Source organism: Mytilus californianus, unplaced genomic scaffold (assembly GCF_021869535.1).
Source record: "Mytilus californianus isolate M0D057914Y unplaced genomic scaffold, xbMytCali1.0.p SCAF_5, whole genome shotgun sequence".
Classification (NCBI taxonomy): Eukaryota; Metazoa; Mollusca; class Bivalvia; order Mytilida; family Mytilidae; genus Mytilus; species Mytilus californianus.
Window position 1 is genome coordinate 57,912,291 of NW_026262701.1, and position 12,627 is coordinate 57,924,917.

Genomic DNA, 12,627 nt, shown 5'->3' on the forward strand with positions numbered 1-12,627 from the left:
ATCACCGCCAATGTTTATCTTTAATATATATATTTATAAGCCCCCCATTTAACATGTTTAATATCGCTAAGGACGTGATCTACGGTAACTATGCAGCCAAAATGTATTAAGTTTACTTTAACTGCATATTTATGTCATTATACGCGGTCATCTTTTTTCTAATTAAAAAGAACCCTTTAAAACATAAACAGTCTTGATTTTACTTACATTACTTTTGGCATGTTTGGCAAGATGTAAACATTCTAAAATTATAAAAACTAAACAAGGAAGGAATATATGTGGCTGTGCACACACTATATATATCTATCAAAACGTTTATATAGATCTATTTCGTAATTCATTGCGTTCATCCAAATAATTAAAAAGCACGAGTGAATTTTAATCCATAATTCTTGTTTTTCTTAATAAGCAACAAAAGGAGGCACACGTCAAATTATAATGATATTTATCAGTATAAGACAAAATAGCTTTTGTTCCGCAGGTACATGTAGGTGCGACATAAATATTTAAAAAGGACAAATCTTTTTTTTTTTACATAAGGGTAGCAAGTTACATTTAAACTCTTATGTATTTATCCATTCAAGGTTAAAATAATATTGTTAAATATTAAAAATAGAATATATCATTTAGTATTTTAATACTGTAGTCCGGTTAAAGTATAAATCTTGGCCTAACAATGGGAAATAAAGTCTCGATCACAGTAGATAGAATCATAACCTAAAATTTGACACAAGTGCAAGACTTACTAAAAAAACAAGGATATACATCAAATAACACTCTTTAAAATAATCAGTTGGTATAATTTTAGCAATAATTGAAAAACAATACATGACATAATTATATAAGTATAGAACATACAATCTGATGATTGATACATGCTTTGAAAATTTAACATAGTAACAGGAACCTTGATCTCATCTTATTGTAGGTGTAATCATTCTGATAAATAAATGCCGTAAGGGAGCTACCATTTGATTTTTATGGGGGGGGGGGGGGGGGGGGGGGGGGGAGGGGGGGGCTAGGATGAAAAATTTTGTCCTGCCTTTTTATTTTTCCCTCTATTCGGTCCTGCCTTTTTATTTTTCACTCCGTTCGGTCCTGCCTTTTTTTTTTTTAGTTTATCCTGACTTTTTTTTACATAAATTGTCATCCTGCCCTTTTTTTTGCAAATGATTTCATTCTGCCTTTTTTGTTACTCAAAACTCCTGTCCTGCCTATTTTTTTCAATTTTCATCCTAGCCCCCCATAAAAATCAAATGGTAGCTCCCTAAACTAGTATGTTTTTTAAAAAGTTTTGTTATTGTTTTCATTTAAATGAAATAAAGGGAGCAAGTACACAGTGCGCAATTAAAACCATAATAATATCGAAAAAAGAAAGACAAAATCATAGCAAGTAAAAAAAAGAACACAAATACCACCTCAAAACAATACACAGAAAACTAAATAAGGATTTAGCAATCAACTCGGGGTGAACTCAGGCGCTCCGAAAGTAAAAACAGTTTCTACTCCATTAGCAAATTCATATAGCATGGGAAAAACAGTCAACCAAATCAGGATAACGTCGGTAAATCTTTAAAGAAGAGACAAATTCACGGGCAACATGCTACAACCTATTTTATAGAATATAAAATCATATCAGTTTGGAAATCGATTGTGACATCATCGGAATTGTACTTGCATTGCATGAGGATGTGGATGGGGGTTTAAAGAATGGTTTAAAGAATAGAGAATAATGGGCAAAAAATATAAAGAATAGAGAAAAACGGAAAAAAAAAAATAAAGAATAGAGAATAATGAGGTGCTAAAATATAAAGAATAGAGAATAATGGGCAAAAAGTATAAAGAATAGAGAAAAATAGCCTATAAAATTAAAGAATAGAGAAACGAAGGACCCCCATCTAGACCCTCATGCATGAGCGTAGTCATTAGTTTTTAAGTAGCGTTTTATATAGGTTTTTACTTACATTACTTTTGACTGTCTCTTATATGTCTCGTAAATTACTTATTTGTAATAACATAAGCAACACGACGGGTGCCACATGTCAGTGGAGCAGGATCTGCTTACCCCTTCTGGAGCACCTGAGATCACCCCCAGTTTTTGGTGGGGTTCGTGTTGCTTAGTCTTAAGTTTTCTATGTTGTGTCATCTGTACTATTATTTGTCTGTTTGTCTTTTTATTTTTGGCCATGGCGTTAATTGTCAGTTTGTTTTCGATCTATGAGTTTGACTGTCTCTCTGGTATCTTTCGTCCCTCTTTTATAGATTGTCGTTTTAGCCATGATTTTGTCGGTCTCTTCGACTTTCGACTTATGATTCTCCCTTTGATATCTTCAACCTCATTTTTTACACGAGAGTGAATTCAAAGCTGTATTTAACTCGATTCAAAATTTTAGAAAAGTATCACATTTACACATACGAATAGAAGGTGAACAGGGCTACACATATATGGTTGACACAGCCATACAAAACAACGAATAGAAGGTGAACAGGGCTACACATATATGGTTGACACAGCCATACAAAACAACGAATAGAAGGTGAACAGGGCTACACATATATGGTTGACACCGCCATACAAAACAACACACACACAATTGAATGGATGTGAAGTTAGCAGCCGGTTCGTTATTCGATATTCGATATTCAATATCCAACCGGCTGCTAGCAGTCGGTTCGATATTCAAATTTAGTTGAAAATCATAAAAAATATAATATTTGATAACATTAAAAGCATGATTTTTATAGTTGTAAGGAGTGAAAAGATACGTAGGAAATCCTTTTATGACCCCTTCAAGTTGTCTTAAACTCTCGTTGTCCTCAAATATAAACCCTTATCAATGCTTATGTAATTTGCATATTTGTCTTTATGTAATATAGATTTTTATCAATAAAACGACATCAAAACTGAATATTTTAACTTTATATCTAATATTTCTTAAAACAAAAACAAAAACCGATCACTCTAGAAAAATTTAGAAATATAAATAGAAATATATATGGAAAGCCCCAAAAAAAGAAATACATAGTGAAAACCTACCTGAGACCGCTTAAATGACGGTGAGACCCTTTCAATGTCCATAAAACTCATAGACTCTGTATAAATAAAGATTGTATCAAAAGGATTGTCCAGAATAATGTCATCTTCGATATCTACGGAGGGCTTAGATTGTCACTTTTCAGCTAAAAATTGTCAAAAATTTAGTACACAGGGCACAAGGCAATGGTGAGAGCCCCCTGATCTCTCAATCTGCCTAATATTCAGCAGACAGTTAGTTAATAGGTAGATACAAACGTGACTAAAAGGAATTTGGGTAAACTTCCTGTCTTCTGTGTTTACGGAGCGCCCAAAGTGCCAGATGGATATTCAAAATATATATTAGAAAGATTGAGAGATCAGGGGGGCTCTCACCATTGCCCTGTGCCCTTTGTCCTAACATTTTGACAATTTTTAGCTGAAAAGTGACAATCTAAACCCTCCGTTGATATCGAAGATGACATTATTGTGGGAAATCCTTCTAACACAACCTTTACATATACAGAGTCTATGATTAAGTTGAATTTTATGGACATTGAAAGACCAGGGGGGTCTCACCCTCATTTAAGCGGTCTCAGGTAGGTTTTCACTATATATTTTGAATATCCAACTGGCACTTTGGGCGCTCCGTAAACATAGAAGACAGGAAGTGTACCCAAATTCCTTTTAGTCACGTTTGTATCTACCTATTAACTAGATGTCTGCATAATATTAGAAAGATTGAGAGATCAGGGGGCTCTCACCATTGCCCTGTGCCCTTTGTCCTAACATTTTGACAATTTTTAGCTGAAAAGTGACAATCTAAGCCCTCCGTAGATATCGAAGATCACATTATTCTGGAAAATCCTTCTAATACAACCTTTACATATACAGAGTCTATGATTAAGTTGAATTTTATGGACATCGAAAGACCAGGGGGGTCTCACCCTCATTTAAGCGGTCTCAGGTAGGTTTTCACTATATATTATTTTGGCTTTCCATAAATATTTCTATTTATATTTCTAAATGTTTCTAGAGTTATAGGTTTTTCCTTTTGTGTTAAGAAATATCATATATAAAAGTACATATTTGAAGTTGTTTTATTGATAAAAATCTATATTACATAAAGGCAAATATGCAACTTAGTAAAGGGTTTACATTCGAGAATTTACGACAGCTTGAAGAGGTCATTAAACGATTTCCTACGTATCTTATCAGTCCTCTTAACTATGAAAATCGTGCTTTTAATGTTTTCAAGTATTTAATTTTTTCATGATTTTCAACTAAATTTTGAATATCCAACCGACTGCTAGCAGCCGGTTGGATATTGAATATCGAATATCGAATAACGAACCGGCTGCTAACTTCACATACATAATTATTGATGGTAATTGAATATTCTGTTTATAGTTATGTAATGTAACCAGATAAATGTACGACTTCCTCAGACTGAGTCGTCCTTGTAGATGGATTTCAGAATTTCAATGCGGTTTGACAGTACTTACAAAAAGCATAGTAATAACCTAATTATAGAGTATCAGATTTATTCAGAAAGTTTTGAATCATATTCAAGTAGTTTAGTTTTAAGTCTCATTATTTTTCGACTTACACAAAAATAATTTTGATGTAGTAGGGACCTTGATCGTGGCAAGGTGAGTTCGACTCCGGTCGATTGACTAGAATTACCAGTTTTCCTGCCGAAGATCGGTAGTTTCCGCCGGTACTCCGGCTTACCCTAGTAATAAAAATGGCGGTCATGAAATAGCCAAGAGGACTGAAAGTGGTGTTACACACAAACAATCAATCAATTTGAGATACTAAAATGACATGCAAGGGATATAATAAATAAAATATTTGGAATATAATAAATAATGTATTTCTTAAAATAAATAATGTCAAAGATATTAACGCTTCCCAATACACGTATCCATAGCATGTCGGTAGTTGAAACCCTTACTTTTACCCCTTATTGCCTCTATTGATGACATTGAGTTGTTGGTTCGCTGTATTGGATATTGAGTTTGATACTTACCAGACATTATCAAATTTATTGTGCATGTATGTCAAGATATTGTAAGTGCAGTGTATACAAAGAGATTTTATTATTAGATTTTATGTCTACATGTGTCTTGCAGGAAAATGCTTGTGCGATAAATCATGAAAATTAGTGATACGTAAATTATATGTCACATTTATTGTTTCTTTACAATTATAATGCCTCTGTAGAAATTCCATGCAAATGAGTCCATTCTTTTTATCACCAACGTTTAACATATTTCTGTAACAAATATAATGTGTATGATGAGTGTTAAAAATAGTTTTGACGAAAATACCAATTTCATAATCAAGCATCTCTCATCTTTTACAAGGCTTCAATGCTACCGTTTGGTAACACTGTGGGCGTACTAAAAGACAGGAATTATTTCCTTTCTATTCGTTTCTTTACTGTGACAAATGCTTACTTCCTAACCCCTTGTATAGATATTTACTAGTAGCTAGGAAATATAGCATTTATTTTTTTGCCTTTCCGTATAATATGTATCCCCCTGAAATCAAGAAGAGAAATGAAGGCGTTTACACTGTCATTCACCAAGTATGTAAATTAAGGATGCCAAATATCGAACATGTATAACAGCTTAAAAAAATGTTGATAAGCCAAACATTAAAAATATTTGCCTGAGTGAGTAGCAATCTTCAATTTACGTTAATTTACCCCATTAGTACAGTAAAAATGTGTGAATATTAGTTTGTATAAATAATATTCTAAATCACCTGTTTAGAACCTTACGCGTATCTATCATGTCTAAAGCTGATACATGCAGCAAAACAATAGCTATTAATTTCTTTGCAGGTTACTTTCTTAATTAATTAATCAGATTTATCACATTTATTGTCTGAATCAAGAACGCACACCCAACTAAACATTCTTTCTGTCAGTCTGTCAGGTAATAAAGCATAACTAAGAAGATACTGGCAGACAGCATCAATGACCTATCAAGGTTACAAGAGCGCAATTATTTGTTTACATTCAACCATGTCAACCGGCAGGTTTTTCACCCCGGTACTCAGAAAAAAAGACGTTGTGTCTCCTGATTGGATGATGCAGGCTTGGAATCTTTTTTTATTTGAAAGCTTATCCATTTAGTTTGAAAATACGGGAAAAATAAATTCATGTTTTACAAAATGTAGATGATTTTTGTTTTATATTTCTACATGTTTTTATTAGCTAAGAAGCCATTCAAAATTATCCTTTCAAATTTAGTGCAGAATTTGAAAACTTCCATAACAACTGCATTTAAGGGCAACTTTTCCCGTATGACCATATACTTTTTTGTTTGCTGTGATAAAATGCTGACATCTATAGTCACAGGAACTGTTGTTTTTTTCTAATTTATTCTTCAAGAAATAAATTATTAAACACCACTGGGGTCCTATGGAAAATGCATTGCAAATTATTGCACTCTTGTAACCCAAAAATGAATATATGTATCGGATAAAAAACACAATGTACAAATAAATCGGGGATAACTAGATAGTTAATATAAAATATATTTTTCTGGTCTACCCGTCGTTACAGGGTTATCAACATCAGAGTTAAACAAATGAATTTTATTAAATATTTTGAGGTCATAATATTATGTCTCCGAAAAATGAACAGGGACACACCTAAAATATAAGCGGTGTGAGCTAAGGCTCCGTGTTGAAGGCCGTACTATGACCTATAATTGTTAACTTTTTATACATTGTGACTTGGTGACTTGGATGGAGAGTTTGCACTCATACCATATGTTCTTATTTGTCTTCAGTGACATCCTATAAGTTGCAGATGTATTATTTTTGCCGAACAGATTTATTTTTCACTTTTATAAACATTTTTCGGATTCCTTTTCTGATCATATGTAAAAAATCAACTTACACATCTGAAAAATCGTTTTGTCATCGTAAATGTAAATTAATGACTTGTGTCAGTCATGGCACTATACACTCGTTCATTTGACATTAACACACATGTTTACTTGTACTTTGTTATAAATAATCATGTCTTTGATATAGACATAAGTAATCGTATTGGTACTATGTTAACATTTCGCTATTTCTTTTTGAACTCAGGCAAAAGAAAATGGATAATAAGAACTTCTTAGTTAAGATTCTAATTATATCGTTAGTTGTGAAGAAAACAAATATAACTCTAAGGGTTTGGGACAAATTGTTTCTAAATAATGGAAATTAAAAGTTTTAAATGTTTTACGAAAAATCGACGAAGCATAACAGTGGCTACATATTAAACATTGGGTTTCTCTCCTTCATCATTCATCTACGATTTAATTACTCAGAAAATTATAATGAAATTTTATTATTATGCCTATAATTGCTTTGTGTTTCTCATCTGTGTAATGACCAATTCATTTAGCAATTTAGTCACGTTCATACTTTGTAAATTTTAGGCCATATTGATGAACCAAACCATATCACAGTTATCATAGATAAAGAAGAAACAACCATTGAATTCGTAGATACAGAAGAAAGAGTAGTAAGTACCATTTTTAGAGCATGCGTACTAAGGTTTGGCGCGCCAGCAAAAAAGTTTAACACCGCCACATTCTGTATGTGCCTGTCTCAAGTCAGGAGCCTGTAATTCTGTGTTTGTCGTTTGTTGCTGTATATCATATTTGTTTTTTGGTTCATTGTTTTGTACAAACATCAGGCTTTAGATTTCTCGATTTAATTGTTTTATATTTGTGATTTCGGGGCCTTTCATTGCTGACTATGCGGTATATGTTTTGCTCATTGTTGAAGGCCATTCGGTGACCTATAGTTGTTAACTTCTACGTCATTTGGTCTCTGGTGGAGAGTTGTCTCATTGGCAATCATTCCACATCTCCTTATTTTTTATATACTAACAACATTTATTATTCTACTGCAGTTTAGAATATGTGAAACACTTGAGATGACTTTTGAAAGGATGACATTGTGTGTATGTTGAAACAACGAAGTATGTACGTCTGGCAAAAAAACCTTGACAAGAGAGGCGAAAGATACCAAAGGGACATTCAAACTCATAAGTCGAAAAAAACTGACAAAGCCATTGCAAAAAATGAAAAAAAAAGACTAAAGACAAACAGCAATATACAAAACACAACATAGAAAAACAAAGACTGAGCAACATGAACCCCACCAAAACAACATATTAATTTAAACCAGAAAAAAATACAATAGGTTGTTTTAGGTGCTCACAGTTACGTCACAAGCGTCGCTTTTTGTTTTCAAGGAGTTAAATTATCAAAAGACAACTGTACACTTTAGCGTAACGCTCAATTTCACTATAAATATATATGTTTAACTATCTCTGAGACGATACAATCAATTATTAGCTTCCGAAGTTGTCATTGGTGGTTTAGAATAGGAAACAATATATATTTTGGTTTGTCTCTTTATATCGTTTAAGTTTTAAAGCTTTTAGTGTATTTCCTCCTCTTTTCTTCCTCAAGTCTGTCTCACACTGTTAACATTAATTCAAAAATAAGCATTGAAAGCAAGAACAAAAATTAATTCGTTGTATTTTTACTTACTATCGCTTGGATCGTCTACTAGGATTGAGAATGTAAACGAGGAGTGTGTCAAAGAGACAACAATCCGACCAAAGAGCAGAAAAGAACCTAAGGCCACCAATGGGTCTTTAACACAGCGAGAAAATCCCGCACCCGGAGGCGTGCTTCAGCTGGCCCATAAACAATAGTGTATACTAATTCAGCGAAATGGACGCCACACTAAGCTCCAAAACATATAAATGAATCAAACTTTAAAAAAACATAAGACTAACAAAGGCTAGAGGTTCCTGACTTTGGACAGGCACAAAAATGCTGCGGGGTTAAACATGTTTTGTGAGATCTCAATCCTCCCTATACCTCTTGCCAATGTGGAATAAACAAACACACAACAATACGCTCAGTAAAACTCTGTTTAAAAGAAATCGGAGTAATGGAGCTTTATTGCGTAATTGTATATCCAATTTTAATATTTCGGTATTGAAAAAAATGTATTTCGTACACAGATGAATTTTACAATTTACAAAAACTAAGGTTGAAACTTGATGGAAAATGTCTTTAGTTTGTCTTGGTTGTTGTTTTTAGATATATTTTTGTTAGTACATATTTTACCACAATACACTCTTATACTGTGGCTCAGAGTGTCATTTATGAAAATTCATCTTGATGGTTACGGATTATTTCGAGTCAAGAAGAGATCTGTATACATAGCTTCTGTAGTATTTAGAAAAGAAAAGTTTGTAGGATTTAATATAAAAAATGATAATAATTTAACTAAAAAAATTATAAGATATGACAGAAAATGACAAATATAATCAAAGTGAATACAATATCGTTCGATCTTGGTTTTGTAAAAGTAAACATGATGATCTATTTTGATATGATTGGACCGTCTTTTGGTCATAAAAATAATATGAGTCGAAGTACTTTTTATTAGAATAAATGCATAGAATATACATTTATTTATCGTCTTATATAATTTGGTAAGCCGTTCTTACCATGTTTATTGTTTTTTTGTTCATCGTTCATCTGTATGAAATATACAACTGATATATTTTTTTCCGTTTTTCATCGATTTTATATACAATATTTTACATGTTGCTAAAGAAACATATCTCACTGGACTGTGATCCCTTACTTGTCCACCAAAGACCCATTTGTCTTCAATTTCTCAGTATAACGTATTTATTCATAATTTTATCATTGTTCTCGTTTTAGGACATTTCAGTTTGCAGTGCCTGTGATGCCTTCATTATTGTTTATTCCGTACAAGACATCCATTCGTTTAACTATGCCAAACACAAGTTACATACCTTACGACATAATCTAGAGACAGACAGAGTCTGCATTCTTGTAGCCAACAAAGTCGACCTCGTTCGAAAACGACGCGTTACTACTGATGGTAAGATAAAAATGTTTTATACTAACCTTGAAATTTTGTATATGCATTTTTAATGATGATGTCGGTTTATAGAAAAAAAGAGAGACAGCAGATACCAATGGAATATTTAAAACTCATAAAACGAAGAGAAACAAACAACACCACGGCAAAACTCAAAAACGACAAAAAGACAAAAATTCCACAAAACACAATATAGAAAACTAAAACTCAGCAACACGAAACCTACCAAAAACCGGGATGATCTCAGGTGCTCCGTAAGGGTAGACAGATCCTGATTTTACTAGTGACATGCGTTATTGCACGCTAAGTAAAACAAATCAGTGATTTTACAATTGAGGAAAAAAAGACGAAATTGTGGTTACGACATTTGGAAAATATCCGCGTTTATTCTGTGACACAGATTTCCATAACTGTCAACACACTCTTGATGACTTCCATAAAACTTTCAATGGATGACTTATAAATCTTGTAAATCATGTAATACGAAAACCAGGGCTGCAACTCTCTCACACAATGTAAACCTTTGATGAATTTTGAGTGCCTTCATAAGACCTTTTGATTTTTCATTAGTGACTAAAATATTCTGGGAAGAACAAAGTGTTACAGGACTATGCGTCATTAGGGTTGGCTTCATTTATTATGCTAGGGTTACCCTTCTTGAAAATTGAAATATTATGGTAGAAGCCATATTTACGTATACATATTCACGTATCTTCGACGAAGAATTTTAAAGAAAAGGTGGTTTCCATTTTGAACCATGTTAGACGTCCATTTTCGCTGAACTAGTACACATTTTTGTCTACGGGCCAGGTGAAGCTCGACTACGGGTGCGGGATATTCTCGCTGTGTTGAAGACCCATTGGTGGCCTTGGGCTGTTTCTGCTCTTTGGTCGGGTTATTGTCTCTTTGACACATTCCCCGTTTCCATTCTCAGTTTTATATACCATAACCTTTGACAGTTTAGATAAATACCGCACTGTGTTTTCCCTGCAGTCATACTTTATGTCTTACATTTTTTGACATGTGTTTTTTTCTTATTTTTTAGATGGAAGAGCTGTTGCACAAAAGTATACCTGCAAATATATTGAAACATCAGCAGGTTTGAATTTGAAAGTCGATGATCTATTAGTTGGTATTGTGAGACAAATAAAACTCAAATTGAAAAATGACCTTGAAAGTAAAACTCTTCCACGAGCTCAAAAGCCTTCATCTGAACAACAGAAAGATCAAAAAGGGTTCTTCAAACGTTTATTTCGACGGAAACAAAAGAAGACATCATGCAGCAACATGACTCAGCTATAAAATAAAATCTTCTTTTTATTCAGCAATGATTTTGGATTAAGTCTGAGAGAAAAAATTTTCTGTCAGTGAACGGAAAATATACCAAAACTTATGAAATGATAATTCATTTTAAAACTACAGTAACTCATTCGAACCTTTATTGTAAAAACGATTTTTTGGGCTTATCGTATGCAGTTATGACTCCCTTAGTTTAGAAGTGAAGAAAGAGTTACGTTATTAGTTGTGAAATATTGTTTTCATATTTTGATTTTTTGTTGGTATAATTTTTCATTTAAAAAATAAAATATTTAAAATTGTATTGTATATATATAATCGATCTTGACGTATGACATACTTTAACAGAAGCTGGAAGACGGTTAATTAAGAACTTTAGAACACATTCTTTAGTTTCAATATAGATAATTAGATCAAACACATTCTTTAGTTTCAATATAGTTAATTTCCCTGTACTGAGAAGCAACATGTCCATATATATTTTACATACTGTGAATCTTTTCCCAGGAGATTTACTTATATAATAGTTTGTGTCCATTACAGAGTTTTCTCTTGGAGTATAAAATCACTGTCCAGTGAACTACTTAGTCAGGGTTATACCTGTCTTCAACTTTAACTAATGTCATCACTGCAAAAGTATTCTGTCATATCGCCAAACTGAGGTGGTCGATCCATTTTTACGAATGGTCGTAAAGTTACTTCCCTTCGTGCTTATTGTTTCTTTTACCGATTTGTCGTAAAGATACTCAAAATCAGTGCTTACCTTTCTTTTACCGGTTTTGGTTTTCAATCATAGAAGATGTATAATGATATAAAAATAAGGAGATGTGATTTCAAAGACATGATTGCCACTGAGACTATAGGACGAGAATGAAAACAACTACTGTAACAGGTATTACTTACCGGCCTTCAAATGCATTGTTAAATAACTCAAAAGAAAAAAAAACAAACGGCCTGATTTAAGGTAAACTAAATAAAAAGAAAAAAAGAAATGGCAGGCAGCAACCAACGGCAACCACGGGACAACAGGCTCTTAACTTGTGACATAACTAATTTGGCGGGGTCTATCAATTTTGTGAGCGCTGAATCCCTCCCTTAACCTTGGACAGTGATGTAACATCACAACATAAGAAGACACTGTAAAAATCATTCGGAAAGTGCTTGACTCTACAGATCGGTACTAAACATTAAAAACCACAGGTGCAAGGAAAAGAACCCCCTTTTTCTTAAATATTTTTTTTTGTGTTTATTTTTTTTTTAGTTAATATTCTGTAATATTCTAACTTATTTTCACTTATTTAACGCGATCTTGTTCTTATCAATACTATATTATACTAAAACAGTAACTTATAAATTTTAACCCAACATTA

General features: G+C 32.9%; 1 protein-coding gene across 1 annotated transcript in view; it reads left to right on the forward strand.

Annotated features, from left to right (window-relative positions):
- The window catches only part of LOC127702966 (GTP-binding protein Rit1-like), a 37,158-nt gene extending 25,632 nt beyond the window's left edge, over positions 1 to 11,526 (forward strand). The window contains exons 2-4 of the mRNA XM_052207321.1: positions 7,459 to 7,544; positions 9,778 to 9,961; positions 11,007 to 11,526. Coding sequence (XP_052063281.1) covers positions 7,459 to 7,544; positions 9,778 to 9,961; positions 11,007 to 11,263 — 527 coding nt within the window. The 3' untranslated portion in view covers positions 11,264 to 11,526. The remainder of the gene's footprint in view (positions 1 to 7,458; positions 7,545 to 9,777; positions 9,962 to 11,006) is intronic.
- Positions 11,527 to 12,627: the final 1,101 nt, after the last annotated feature.